Genomic DNA, 15,997 nt, shown 5'->3' with positions numbered 1-15,997 from the left:
AAGCACTATTATATAAAAATAGTAAATTGTCCTTTTTTTTGTTTTTTGGTCGATCGAGCAATTTCAATATTAGTATTTAGTACTCAATCGCGTTGACCCTTTTTCAGGTAAAATCGAAAATTTGCCGAATTAGCTTCCGTTTAGAATTTAATATATAAAATTTAAAAAGATACATCTTAGAGTTGACATTAGCTATTGAAGTACGCACATTGTAATTTCCATGTTTAGGTACCTATTTAGGAGTTTGAGTAAAATAAGCTACACCGTAAAATATTATGAGAAAAGTACAATTAAATTTAAATAATTTAACTTGCAATGTGAACTTAAAACATATTTATTCTTCAAAATTCAAATAGTTTAATATTGTAAGTATTCCGTTAATATTGTTTCTTAGGGCCTCATACAATTTTGCAATTATTATCAATTAACTTTTTTTTAGTTTTTGGTAAAATAATAATGATAATAAGTTAATACATAAATATATTTTTCATAAACAAATATAGGAAAATCAATATAATAGGCTGTAGCATACTACATTCAAAAATAGCTATATTTTGTAGGTATAAAAATAAATCAATAGACTATTTAGTGGAACGCAAATTGGGGCGTCACCTGAGTGCGTTCTGTTATCTAAATCTTTTTTAATAACCTAATGGAGCAAACATATCGGTTGTAATTTAAGTATATTCTCAGTGCGCCGGTTTATTGATATCTCTAAAAAAAATAGAAATAACGCAAATAAAATCATATTACTCGTGTTGAAATAGTTTATAATTAACTAAATTTATTATAGCTTAAAACTAAAAATAAAAAAAACTTTAGAATAATTCAATTCGTCTCTTTGAGGCGATACTTGTCTAAAATGGTGATTTTATTGTGACGCCAATGGGTCATAAGGGCACCTTTTTTGGCTATGTGCATTTTTATGGATGCCCTCCAAACATTTTACGGGTATAAATTTGAGACGCTTTCAAGAGATCTCTGTAAATTAGATGGGTATAATATAATATGATACTATGAAAATTAATGACATCGATTGTGTATCAAAGGTTACATAATTACTTAATTATTATTGTTAATTGTTTAAGAGTGCACTCTGAAGCAATTTATAGATCAATATAAGTACAAATATTTATGTATACTTATATAATATAATTAAAATTACAATTATTATTTAAAAAAGTTTATAATAAACTTAAATTTGAATCAAAAAAAAAAAAAATAAATAAATAAATTTAAACATTTTAAATTTATATGTAATATGAAACAAGAATTTACGTGAGCATTTTTCGTACAATATTTATGATAACTATAGTACCAATAATATTGTATTTACGATTATTTTTGTGTGCCTTTTCGAAATATTTTAATAATAAGTACACATTTTTATTTTGTTTGTTAAATTTATCAATAAGGTTTATACCATTGTTCAAAAATACTTCATATATCCAATTATAATAAATACTATCATGAAGTTTCCATCATTAAATCAATAAAGTTAAGAATGCAACTAAGTTTAAAAAAAAGGCATACCGGACGTCAATTCAAAATATTGATAAACTTTTCTAGAAAAATTTTATTCGGTCATAAATAAAGTTGGTATGTCAAATGAAAGTAGAGGCGGTATAGCAGGAATTACCGGCTTATTTTATTTTAGGTTCTTTGAAAGATTTTTAGAGAAATCAAAGACACCCCCCTCCCCCTCCCAACCTACACTTGTAACTACTAAAGTAACCACTAACTATGTTCATTATTAGATATTAACTACAATATATATAATAAAAATATAGTTGCAAATATGTAAATTTAAATAATAAATGATATATTTTGTGTTTATCCATTGTACTTAGTATCATATTTTATAAACACATATTTATACCAACTTATACATAAAACATAACTTAAATCACATGATATTCCAAGTAACAAATTACATATTTATTTCTTTTCGATACCCTTGAATGTCGTCTCCCTTTTCATTTTTAAATTTAAAACGTTTAAAAATGAAACATTTGAAAGATAAATTATACAATAGTTTTGTTTATAATAGACAGATAGAAAAAGAAAAAAATATGTGCATACATTTTTTTAAAAATTTTTAATTCATTTTAAAGCGTACGATTTTTGGATTCAACGAACTTAGAAATCACATCGACTATTAAAAAGATACAATTTTGAAAACCGGATTTACTAGAGCGACGCCCCTTCAGATAGTTGTGTATTAAGAAAGTTCTTGGTAAATTTTTATCCTAAAGTTACAGGTAAAATCGATAAATGTAACGTGAATTATTGTGAATCACACCCATCCTACGAATTTAGTACATGTACGTATGTTAATTATATATTTTGTATATAAATTTGATTAATCAAACAGCTTACTAAAATTTAATACTGAACCAAGTACTCATGAGCTACTGATTCATGTATTTAATAAATCATTTGATTCATTGAATATTCAGTGCTTGTTTATGAAACCCAACTTTAGATTATTGTTCATAATTTAATAAATATAATACATGACAGACATTTAAGTATTATTTACACAATTACATATTATATCTACACTTATATTTTATACTGCAATTTAAGCTTTAAAGTACACACTGTTATTATATATTATAAATATTTTTCTCATATCTATTATTTTGTACGTTTTTAACGAAATTTTAGTATAATATTTTGGTTGATCAGTTATCAAAAATCACGCAATTATTTTTAATTTCATTTATAAATGAACAATAATAAATAAATAAATAATTTATTATGAATTTTTTTTTTTTTATTACCTTTAGCGCAATTTTCATATACCAAAATTATAACTTGTAAGCGTCCGGTAGAATTCAAAATCATCTTTATAAATCCGTCGGAAGAGGAGATTTTATAAAAGTAAGGTATCAAACCACATCTATCATTTACCTATACGACATACATACTAACGTAAATATATTATGCTGTCAATTATTTATATGGGGAGTTCCTATATTGATCACAAAAAAGGAACTTCGTCGTAATCTATCATGCGGTTAGTGAAAACTTGTGTTGGATTATTCACTTATTATATTATTATAAGTTCTTTTACTGGGAATTGATGAAATACACTTTCAAACCTAAGCCAAAGTACAGTATAACCTGTCTTATACGGACCCTTGTTAAGACGGAATCCTGTTCTGTGCGTAAATTTATTATGGTCCCAGCAGATTTCTATAATTTAACATAGGATTAAACCCTTGATAAAACGGAACCTGTCTAATGTAAAACGGAGAGCTTATTTTGGTCCCGTAAATCATAAATACCTTGAACAAACGGAAAAACATATCATAAAATGAACAAAAATATTTTTGATACCCACATTCATTAGTGGTGGCTTACGGGGCTCGTTAGTGGTAAGGCAAATATTTAGTAAATGCAACCTACCATATACATTTTTCTAGGTATTAGAATCTTTACAGGTATTTCGTATTATTCTTACTGTTCTAGCAGTTGTAAAAGTTGATCTAAGTACTTTTCTGTGATACAGTGATACACACCTTTCTATGATCAGTATTTTGGTATAACTACATACATATTACCTATTTTTAATATTATTCTACAACTGATGACAATTATTAAACTATATACTAACAGTGATAATTATAGCAGTAATATTTACTGCACTGTTAAAATAAACTATAAGTAGATACTTATTTATTATTTAATAATATAATATAAAATATAAAAATGAATTTAATAAATAACGAGTAAAAATTCCAAGTACAATAGAATAATGTTGAAAACTGTAAATTTATAGATTAAAATTGTGAGATATATACATAGAACTTCATGGATTTGTATCCATAGGTATATATAATATTGTTATAAAAATAAATATTTTTATTTTTATTATTGGCCGGAAAATATTATAATCTTAAATCTGAATCATACAAAAATTGTAACTCTATTGTACGGAATTTTTCTTTTTATTCATTTGTGTGGAAACCTGCTTAAAACAGAAAGTTTTATCGGCCCCGTGCAATTCCGCACAGGAGGGGTTTTACTGTATACGAATTGCTCTCGGTACTATTATTCTATAGAACTTATAAATATTTATTCATTAAAATTTAAAATTTTAATCTTACATGCGTGTAACGATCGATTTAGTATTAAAACAATATTATTACATGACTTATCTTATTTCAAAAAAGGGAACTAGTTTTCAAATTTAATTTGAAAAATGAACAAATTTGTATAAAACTTTTTTTTAATAAATTTTAGATATATTACCTAAGTAATTATTGTAAAAAGAATAATACACTTTATATCGTGAAATAAAATTATTTTTCTCACCCCGACCGTCACTCCTACAATGATATTTTACAATAAATATGATCAATAAAAATTCAAACATACACTTTTTTGAATTCGAGAGATATTCGAACTTTTCTTGCTTACCGCTTGATAGTATTTACAAACAGTGTGGATCAATCGTTGGATGGCAACACATGACAGACTTTTTATAGAGTTACGCTATAGGTTTGAAAGAATCGGTACATACTAGTAATAGCATGTATTGATAGTCAATAGCTTTTAAAAGTCGTGATGACCACTAAAAGATCTGATTTTTGATTGACCCCTACCTAAACAATCCAGTAAAGGCATTTAACGTCATAATACGCAACAGCGAATTGTAGTTAATACAACTAAAACATTAATTAATACTAAATTAATAACAACTACTTATTACCATCTTCAAACTTACCAGCATTTAAAATAATGCAGAGTCAACGTGTTGCGATGGAAAAGTACATTTAGCTACCACTAAAATATATCAATGTATACGGTTGAACAGTTTAAACATTGTAGTACAAAGATTAGTGCACAATTTTATTGTACTACATATTAATAGAGTACTGGTTTATTCAACTGACGATCACCTGCAGGATTCTAGGTAGTAGGAATGGTAGGTAATCAGTGTTCTTATTAAATGTTTTCAACTTCCATTATCATCAAAGTATTAAAAAGTTTAAACTTTAAATGTATTTATTTATTATAATAAATGAATAAAGGTAAGAAACAGTTTTACATTTTGTATTTTTTGTTTATTCTATTTCATAATAAAGGTAGGTATAATCTTTGCAGTTTTAATTTTACAATAATATTGTAGTTGAACTTCACGATACAAAAAAAAATATTTTTTGACAATTAATTGTATTATATTTAAATACATTGTTTATCAATAATGAATAATTTATTTGATTATTATAGTGACTTAAGTACTATAATAATAATAAAAAAAAAAGACAATACCATCCATAATATAATTATGCTAATATTATAGGTACAACTAATACATTTTTGAAGTCTTATTTCATGTTTATATAACAAACCCGTTACCTCCGTACAAACATTATAAATCAATGGATCGTTTAACATAACTAATAATCTTAGAAGTTGAACGAAGATGAACTTATTATTTAGAAAAATGTTCTTATCAAGATCCTTAAATTAATTAATTTTTAAACCAAATAAATTATTACTTATAACATAGGTAATCTACCTTATTTTCTTTGTTTCGATTATAAATAGCTGTCGTGTAGCATAAATTGTTTATTAACAAAAAAATTTAATGAAAGCTTTTTTTTTTTATTTTTAACTATAGTTTAGTAACTAACCTAGAAAAAACACTAACAACTCTAAAATTAAGTAAATTTATTTTGTACTATATAAGTTAATTATATCATAGAAATAAAATATTAGATATAATAACTCCAATTAAATTTTAAAAGTGATAGATGAAGTTGAATCGGTGTAGGTTATTGTTGCAGCCGCCAGTCAATATGTAATTATCCAATATCAACTGATTGTAACCACTCAAATTATAAATTGAATCAGAAAATTAATGAGTTTTCAAATGTATAACTAAAAATTTAATGATGAATTATTAAATTATTAAAAATATTTAATACATTTTAAATTTAATAGACTTACATTAAGCCACTCAAACCAATAGATGAAAAAAACTCAACAGAAAAGTTTGGGTTATATCTACTTCCAAAAAAAATTCCTTCAAATGCATTTTTCAACGAACTGAAATAATAAATTTTGATTTTATTTTTAAACTTAATTTAATGCGTAATTTACCAATTATGCATTTCAACATAACTTCTTTTAATAAATAGCTTATTCAAATTTTAATTTTTGGATTTTTAATATATTTGGTTCGTATTATTAAAACCACCACACGATAAGATACCATGATATTATTGCTTCCCTTCAAATTAAAATTGGATAACATTCCTTTCTGTTGCAATTATTTCCAACAGAATAAACTTCTGCTCAGCATTACTCCTCGTGAAATTTAATAAATTATATTAAAATATTTAGACTCTTATACCATTTTTAGAATTTCTTGTATCAATAATTCCTTTTTAAAAATCAAAACCACACTTTAATTATAAAGCAGATTTTTTTTAATGTTCAAGCACAAAAATCAAAACTAAAAATAGTGGTTTCTGAAGTATGGAATTGTATGTACCTAATTATGATAATTTTTTAAAGATATGTGAGTTATGATGATTAAAAATATTGTAATAATTTATAATATAATATCACGCAAACATTTTATAACTTATACAAATTGTCCAAGCAAGCCCAGCTCAATAAGTAGATGATATAAACTCATGCCTAGAGTATTTAACATGTTTGTATTATAATTTATAATTTTTAAAAATTTTACATGTAAGAAGTGACAAAACTCAAGTTTGCCTTGGCATGTTTAAACACTTGAGCCAGGTCTGTGTCCAAGTATAATAAGTACTATACTAAAAATCTATTATTAAAATCATTTTATATTTGATTAAGAGGATGTCACAGCACTGTTTTCTCTCTTTGGCCCGGTTAGATAAAACGCATTTACGCAAAATCATTTTTTTGATGTTTTTAAGTAATCAATAATTATAGAATAAAAAGTACATATTACAAAAATTATAAAGGATCACATTTTTGAAAGTTTTCTACATATCTGTTCTATGATTTATGATTATTTAACTTAATATTCAACTTTCAAAAAAAAAAAAAAATTTCAACGATGTTTAAAATAGTTTTGAGGCAATATTTACAGACAAATATTATCATAATATGATGATATGTCATACCCTCAAATATATTATTCTCTATAATTTTTGTTTTAGATAATTTCACTCTAAAATTAAGTACTCAAAAAACACAAACAAAAATGTTTCTGCATAAATGCGTTTTGTCTAAGTTATATGCGTGGTCCAGAAAGAGAAAACAAAATATAGTACGCAACTGATATCCTCTTGATAAGAATAATTATCTTTGGTACATAAATTTGAAGAACTCAGAAATTGATTATTTGAATATAGATTTAGATTTATAATTTTTTTAAATTTATTCATCATTTAACAATTCACATATTCACAATAATAGGACGAATTTCATTTGAAAAACGTTTGTATACACACTCCTTAAATGGAATAAAATATTTAAATAAATAAAAATGCTCTCAAAATTCCAAAAATTAGAATTTGAATAAATGCATTATTAAAGGAGGAAAGTAAAATAAGTATAACGCGGTTTTCCTCTGTATAACCAAAAACATAACCATTGAAATAATTTTACTTACGGATCCTCAACACATTCATTCAATTGTTGTTCTCCCATATGTTCGTACAACTCGAGAAACAAATGCTTGACGAAATTACCAGTAGAAGCTGTTGTTTCAACTTCATTCAGTTGTATAGCTGACAAAACCTTCCAAGAAATTGTATCACTGTATAGCAGTTGAGCAAAATATTTTGCAACATTATGTAATTTTATCGTGTCAAAACTATTGACAATAGTGTAGGTGTCAACAAACAATTTTTCTAACGGTTCAATTAGAAGTCTGTTTAGCTGACAAAATATCTAAAACAAAAACAAATATATTACGTGAAAGGTTGACAATTCTTTTCGACAGTTTTATCTGTATTATTTTATTTTATTCTTTATTTCTTCTTATACTGTAATTAAACGATTTAAATTAAAACAATTACATTTAACCGATTATGAAATTAATTAAATAATTTACACAATTGATTTTAAATATTTTTATCTCCAAAGTAATTTCTAACAACGAAATTAAAAATTCAAACCAATTATACGAGTATTACATTCATTTTAAAATTATATTACAATTTTAACGTCATAAAATAATAAGACACTGAGCTAAGTATAGTAAACAATTATTTATACAAATGTACACTGAATCTTACTTGTGTTATGTGTCCTAGATGCTCATTATATGAATCACGCTCAAAACAAAGTTCAAAAAACATAATGCAAATTTCCATTTCTTGGCCAGGATTCAATTTTATTTTCATTAATTGAGAAGCACAATTTTCGTACTTAAATGTTGATGAGTCCATCATGACTTGTACTAATTCTTTTAATGATTTCGAGTTTTTATCTATTTTTGGATTTCCTGAGAACTTAATCACATATTTATTTTGTGTCTCTAAAATATATAACATTATATTATTATAGTATTAATATTTATTTAATAATTATTATTTATTTATATATTACCATTACAATAAAAATATTTGAAATTAAAAACTGCGTAGACTAAAACTTTAATTTATCTCAAAGTTAATATATGTATAGGTAATTAAGTGTATATAGGTAGTTGATACAATAGATCTATAAATATGATAGTTGAGGGTAACTTACTTCTAAAAATAGATACTTACTATTTTTTTTACCATAGGATTTAGTATCATACATTAATATGTATTCATCTCTATCATCAGATTCTAGAACTTGTTTTCGAAATAATTCGTACAGTTCTTCAGCAGATGCATAATATGGATCGTAAGAATAATAGTCTGTAAAACCAAAATTGACTTTGAAATAAAAACCATTATATTAAAGTGAGTATGGTGTATTAAATATAAATAACAAGGTACTCATACCCAAATCCAATTCTGGATTGATATTATTTTCCAAGGAAATATTAAAAGGCATCCTAAATTTTGTCACAGCTGGTTTCTTGAATTTCAATACATTTTTAAGCGTAATTGTTTTCATTATTATTTGTATCATACGTCGAATCTAAAATATAATAATTTATTACTTATTATTAATAATTTATCAACATTAAATTATTGTTAGTCTCAATAATCATAACTATAAGAGACAAACGATTACATTAAATAATATTAAATAATAGACTAACATAATCAACAAAAATATATAGTATTCTATATTTTTATAAATTAATAATACAAATTTATTTATTTTTTAACAAAATATGAATTAATAATTATTAATCTATTGAACATCTTTATCAATTAAAATCATACAAAATACCATATATAAACATCTTAAAATTTTTATTGTTTATGTTAACAATAGTTTTAACTTATAACTTATAAAATAAATTTGTTTTATATTTATATTACAATTATTATTAGAGCACGGATTTCTATGCAATTGCATATTTTTTTCCCTTTTACTTTTTTGGATTATTGTCAGTTATCTTCACGAATCATAAGAATTTGAATCTAATGGTGAAATTTTATTTGTACATTTCTGTATATTTTTACAAATTTCGAAATATATTGCATATTAAAACGAAAAATTTTTATATACTTAGTTTATTTAAGTAATTAATTATTGTAAGTTGTTTAATTTGTAAATATTTTACAAATAAAAAAAATTCCTTTCATATTTGTTGCATATTTTTATGATTTTTAGGTACTGCATATTATATGGCATATTTCGATAATTTTTAGTGCATAGAAATCCGTACTCTATTATATTTCATTAATCGATAAGTAAATATTATTCTAATAAGATTAATACTGCTAATTAAAATACTATTAAAATATCTCAGAAATTAAATTAATGTAGATTCGAAATTTTATTTTTAAATAATAAGAATCACATTTTTTATATACCTCTAATATTGCACTAAAACTCAAATTAATAAAACAATTTAAACTTTACAAAACCAAAGTAATAAATTTAAAATGTACTTTATATTAGACCATGTTATTAACCTTTATTTAATTTTATATAAATGTATATGCCTGAATACAACTAGGTAAGTTTTAAAGGATTATCAAAATTACTATTTCTATTTTATATAGAAATAGCACAAGAACGTAACACAGTTACTGTAATTTAATTTTGAACTAGTCTGTAAATGAATATTTAAAACTAAACATAAAAAAAATATTATAGTGATATTTTTACCTTATTGCCAAACCGCATGTTGAATGCCGAAGTACTATATCCAGCTAAGTTTATAAGGTTTTCGATTTCCTGTTTATTTTGATTACTCAATTTATGTCCACATGTATTTAAAATCACAAATGCTGCATCAATTGAATTTTGTGACGGTAATTTGATAAGAAATGTCAATAGTTTAACAGCCATAAGTGGTGAAACCTGTATCGTTCAATAAGTTAGGTATTTGTTGGTGTGAATATTTTCAAATAATTAAGACAATTTAACACTCACAACATCATTAATAATCAAGTATGATACAAATAGAATTGATGTTAAGTATTCACATTTTTCTCTTGTTTTATTTGCAACTTTAAACTGCTGAAGACATCGTACCAAGAGTAACCCTCCTACGTCTGGAAACTAACAATACCAAAATAAACTTATTGAAAATCCTGTTATGTCGAAAAAATTTAAGCTACCTACCTCAAGGTAGATAAGGGAAATAAACAAAGCATAAATATGAGTTTTATCACTTGAAGCAAACTGAAGAGCCATAATATTCTTGCAAAGTAAACCTTTACCACGCGTTATATTTAAACGTAAAATCTTTTTTGCGACTTCCCTGGCTTTGTCTTCTGAAGTCAGTTGTTTCACTAAATTAGAGATTGACTGTTGTAATATAATCCAGGCAATTGCTTGATATTCCTCACTATAATGATGAATTTAAAAAAAATAAAAGTGTATATTATTATTGTCTATAGGTTAACAAATCGGTTAGCACCGGTGGTTACAGTAAAAATTCATTAATAAATACCTACCTACATAGGTATGATATTATATAGTATTATACCAATAAGAAATAATTAGTGGTTATTATTCGTACGCTATACTCACTCACTAATATATACCTATCACTATAAAAGATTTCTAAATATGTTATTTTATTTTAAGTATTTAGAGTTAAGTCATTCATTATAGTTGTATTAATTAATTAAAGTATTTATTAGTACCTTCAAAGAATATATTTATACATGTGTATAAATTATTTTGATAACTGAATATTCTATTAACACAATAAAATTGAAACTATTTACTTATGTGGATTTATTTATTTAATTAATTAGTTATACATTATATTTCCTTTTTGTAAAACATTGAAATTTACTATTGTAGGTAATAAAGTTTAATTTATTTCAGAAAAATAAAATCATCACTTTTTTTTACCACAAATTATACATCATACTTTAGGGTTATATAATAATAATTTGATAGGTTCGTACATAGTTTAATAAAATCATTAAGTACAGTTACCTACTTAATGATATATTTGTTTTAAAGATATAATAAATGGTAGATTAACACGAGAAATAACTGTTGTTATAAGAGCTAAATAAGAACCACACATCATATTTTTAGGTTTTTTTTAGGTTTATGTCTTATTTATATGAGTAATATTGTAAACGTTACCTCTGTTTGTTAACTATGTACTCTGGAATTGTGGTTAGCCGGCTGTTTCCTTTATGTCGACCTGTAATATAATATATTATTACCAGTAGGATGTATATTCAAACATAAACAGTCTTATACTTTTATTCCAATTATCAAGTTCGTTTTACAAAATCTATATTCTGTTTAAAAAAATAATAATGTACTATAAAATGTATTTATTTCTTACATCGAAAATCATGATGAATTATAACATAAAATTTTAATCGTTCTTAAAATTGTAATTAAAATACTAACAATAAATACTTTGTAGTACACAATATCTACAAATAAGAACTATAAGCTTTGAACCATAGACTTTCGTAATGTATTCTGTATTAACATCATTATTATTTGTGATGATAGAAAAATAATTTACTAATTTATAGTGTAAATCATAACAGATGTCAGATATGTGAAACATCGGTAAATTAATATCGTGTGAAATGTAGTATACAATGTAGCCAAAATAAACAAATCTATATAATTGTTTTAATTTATAATGTTATACGTATCTACTTAGGTGTTTATGATCTCTAAAGAGGTACATAATTTTATACACGAAAACCTATTTTTTCGAATTCGCACTCAACCGTGTATTTATGTCAATTGTCGCGTACTTAATTAAAATATTAGTGATGGCGCGCCGAAACTTTCAAAGTAATTTATCTTATTAACATTTATATTACTCAATGCAGTATTCAGTGAATTGGAAGCAATAGTTTTCTGGCTCTTATTTATTACATATGCGTTGGAGATATTCGATTTTTCCCCATTAATCTTACAATGCAATAGACATTCTTTAAACAAATTTGAATTTTTCACGAAGTTTATTTGAGATCAACATTCCCACTCTTTTGATTTTATCTTTATATGTCATACCAAACAAACTGAGAAAATTGGAACTTAAGAAATGCTATTTTAAATTTGTTGGTAAACTCATTTCACAATGCTTATTTCATCATTGAATTAATCAGTACGTTGGAAATATAAATTGCCTATTATATGGCATACAGATGATAAATAATCACAGCTTTCAAACCCTTTAATATAATTTTGAATTGGAAATATTAATAAAATAATAAATAAATATCAAGTTATGTATTACCATAAAGTATATATATATACTCAATTTAATTTCAAGTTTTGTGGGATTGCACAACAATTACAGAAAGATTCAGCTAAATACTTAGATATATGGTTAGATTCCCGTATGAATTTAAAATACTAGGTTTCCCCAAAAAATAATAATTGAAAACCAAAGAAAAAATACCTAAATCATACTGGCTAGTTGGAAGACATTCCACACTTGACCTGGAAAACAGAAGGCTGCTATATACAGCTATTTTAAACCAATTTAGACTTATGGCATATGGTTGTCAAGTTATACCATCAAATCAACATTGAAATCATTTTACGTTGTTAAAATATTTAAAAATGTTAATATTGCCCTTCTTGTCATTTTCACAGCATACCAAAAATGAAAAATTATTCACTGAGATTTAAAAATATCCATCCAGGATGAAACCAAATAGTTTGCCAATAAATATATGTGAAAAACTATAGAGCTGCACACCAACACAACTACTAAACAACTTCTTGACAACTTTGCAAGACATTAAATGCCTCAAACGCTTTAAATCATACAACTTAGTTTAAGTTACTTATGCTAAGAGTATATCTCACTTGGAAATTTAACTAAAACATGTTCATGTGCCCAAACACACACTCACATAACTAATATATTATATATTATTTATTATCATCATATAAACCTATTATTAAATAATATATATATTGTAAAAAATTATAAATAAATAAATAAATATTTTACGTCGTAACTATAGGTAACTGAGTTAGAGAAAGAGATATTTTGGTAAACATATTATGTATAATATATATGTAGTATCATGTACTTTCTTAGATAATCTTTATACATTTGTCAAAGATGTTTTTTTCAATAAATTCAGTGTGCGGCCTGTATAGTATTCTTACTATTCTTACTATTCTTACTATTCTTACTATTCAATATATTTGGCCCAGTAAATACTTGACATTTGATATGTCTGGTGTAGATACACACTAAATGTATTAACTGTATAAACTCACACATAGATACAATTTAAGTCCGTGAATATATATTTATATATATAAGACGCTAAGTTTTATATTTTTAGCCAAACGCTGAAGCGCACTATTATATCTGTCACGTCTTATTCAATGACAAGCTGCTCTAACAATCAAGTCACTATTTCAATTATCCTGATTAAAGATGAAAAAAGATCTAGACAAATACTTTATAAAATGAATACAATAATGCACCCGTTCTAATAATAAAATCAAAGTCAAAATCTTATTACAAATCTGTGACGGAAAAGCAAAAGTATAACAGCTTATAGTCGTGTTTAGTATTTGAATACTATGTATTTTAATTTATTAAATACAATAATGTCTTTAAAATATACTGAAATTATTCACATAATCAAATAATATTAATTTAATGCCTAATACAAATAATTTAAATTGATATAAAACTGTATTTATTCATTTTTTTATTCTCTTTGAGATTTTTCAATTTAATCGTTGAATTTAAAAGCTTAAATGATAAAACATTTACACATATTGGCCATTAAAGATATTTCTATTTAGTATTTTTAATACTCACCCACCTTTTATTATTCAAATGAAAAACATGAATATAATTGTAATAATTATACTCAATATAATAATTTGAAATAACATAAATAATAAAATAAATAAATATTTTAGCAATTCTTTTTTACGATTTTTAATCACATCATAGCTGTTTAAGAAATATTTTTAAATACGTATACTTGAAAAATAAATTTGTTTATGGTTGTGTATCAGCGTTTAAATATTTTTAAAGCAATAAGTAGATAATCTTAAGTGCGTATAACTAATTTGCAATGGTAAGAACATGCACGAATCGAGAGTAAAAATATAATAATACGATTTCACATCAATCACGATAAAGCCATCCATAAACAAAGGAAGATTACAATAACATTTTTTTTTTTTTATTATTATTATAGACAATATGGCAAACAGTATACTATTATTTAGGATTTTTCGAATGGAACAATCGGATTCGATACACTACCAAGAGATTTGTTCGCCCAAACCGATGGTGTAGAAAAAAATGTACCGGGCTGTTTGCGGCGTCATATCATCGATAATACGCGATTTATTATCCCGACGCGGGACTTCAACTCATTTTACACCTATTCGGTCCAACAATTTTCTTGTACTTTACAATATGTGACATTAATGATGTTATATTATTACGGACAGCGAGCAGACGAGATGCGGCGGTGATCGGCAAAAGACCCGATCCGAAGAAAATAGATAATAAATAGAAGCGCCCGGGCACAGTGATCAACACCGCGAACCAGGGTATCCGGGACGAAAGCACCGCGGCGCAAAACGCGGACAAAAAAAGGATCAAGAAAAAAAACTCATAGAAACTGTACACTTACCGGCACGCGGACAGATGCGTCTCACGGAGCGGTAGTGGCCACGTGGGTTCAAAGGATATGGTGGTGGCGGCGGCAAGTTCATCTCTGAAAAACGCGAACGGAGTACGTGAGGAGACGACGGATGCTGAGAGACGTAGTGCCTAGGTTCCGCGAGTGCTGAGAGGAGATGCGACGTGTCGATGGGCGCGCGATAGGTGTGGACGTCAACGGTGCATTGGCACGAATGATGGCGAGCGAGCGTGCGTCGTCGTCGTCATCGTCGTCGTCGTTGTCGTACCCGTCGCGCGTCGTCCGCAGCGCTACACCGCCACCGTTTGCAACGCCTATCGGCCACAAGAGGAACGGGTCGCGGGTGTCGGGACTCGTCGGCGACGGTGACTATGTTTATAAGCTCTGGTTCTGGCGGGAGTGATGGTTTCGGCGGCGGCGGCGGTGGTGGTGGTGGTGGCGGTGGCGGTGGTGGTGATGATGGTGGTGGCGGCGGCGGCGTTGGTGCTGGCGGCGGTGGTGTCAGCGGCGTCGGCGGCGGTGGTCGAGATTAGTTGTTTTCGGCGGGGTGCAAGGGGCGGAGGGGTCTTGGAAAACGACACGTGGCGTCCGTGACTCATAATCGCTGTGGCCAATAACCTTGGAAGCGGGCCAAACAAAAATATTATTATTATTGTTGTTGTTGTTGTTGTTGTTGTTGTCGTCGTCGTCGTCGTCGTCGTCGTCCTCGGCATCGTCGTTGAAGCGCCTCTAACCAATGTTTTGAACGCGTCTGGTCGCAGCGCGGTGTGAACAACGGGCGCGCGGCGGAGAGGAAC

The 15,997-nt window shown here is 26.8% G+C and overlaps 1 protein-coding gene across 1 annotated transcript; it reads right to left on the bottom strand.

Moving 5' to 3' along the window:
• Positions 1 to 5,864: 5,864 nt before the first annotated feature.
• On the bottom strand, positions 5,865 to 15,273 carry LOC112595598 (pre-mRNA-splicing factor CWC22 homolog). Its single transcript, XM_025340863.1, has 11 exons — positions 15,192 to 15,273; positions 11,677 to 11,737; positions 10,693 to 10,918; positions 10,501 to 10,629; positions 10,234 to 10,428; positions 8,949 to 9,087; positions 8,727 to 8,861; positions 8,250 to 8,491; positions 7,622 to 7,902; positions 5,965 to 6,063; positions 5,865 to 5,895 (listed from the first exon to the last, which is right to left on the bottom strand). The coding sequence occupies exons 1-11, from the start codon at positions 15,271 to 15,273 to the stop codon at positions 5,865 to 5,867; spliced, it is 1,620 nt and encodes a 539-aa protein (XP_025196648.1).
• Between the last annotated feature and the right edge of the window lie 724 nt (positions 15,274 to 15,997).

This window comes from Melanaphis sacchari, unplaced genomic scaffold, assembly GCF_002803265.2.
Source record: "Melanaphis sacchari strain LSU unplaced genomic scaffold, SCAv2.0 Contig28_pilon_pilon, whole genome shotgun sequence".
In the NCBI taxonomy this organism is placed as follows: Eukaryota; Metazoa; Arthropoda; class Insecta; order Hemiptera; family Aphididae; genus Melanaphis; species Melanaphis sacchari.
The sequence above is the reverse complement of the archived record's forward strand: the minus strand, read 5'-3'. Positions and strand labels throughout refer to the sequence as shown.

Bases quoted from the DNA above. Each gene is read 5' to 3' on its own strand.
- LOC112595598 (XM_025340863.1), bottom strand. From the start codon at position 15,273: ATGAACTTGCCGCCGCCACCACCATATCCTTTGAACCCACGTGGCCAC. The intron at 10,630-10,692 runs GTAGGTAGCTTA...TGGTATTGTTAG, and splicing joins TTTCCCTTATCTACCTTGAG to TTTCCAGACGTAGGAGGGTT. The intron at 6,064-7,621 runs GTAAGTAAAATT...TTATTATTTCAG, and splicing joins AATGAATGTGTTGAGGATCC to TTCGTTGAAAAATGCATTTG.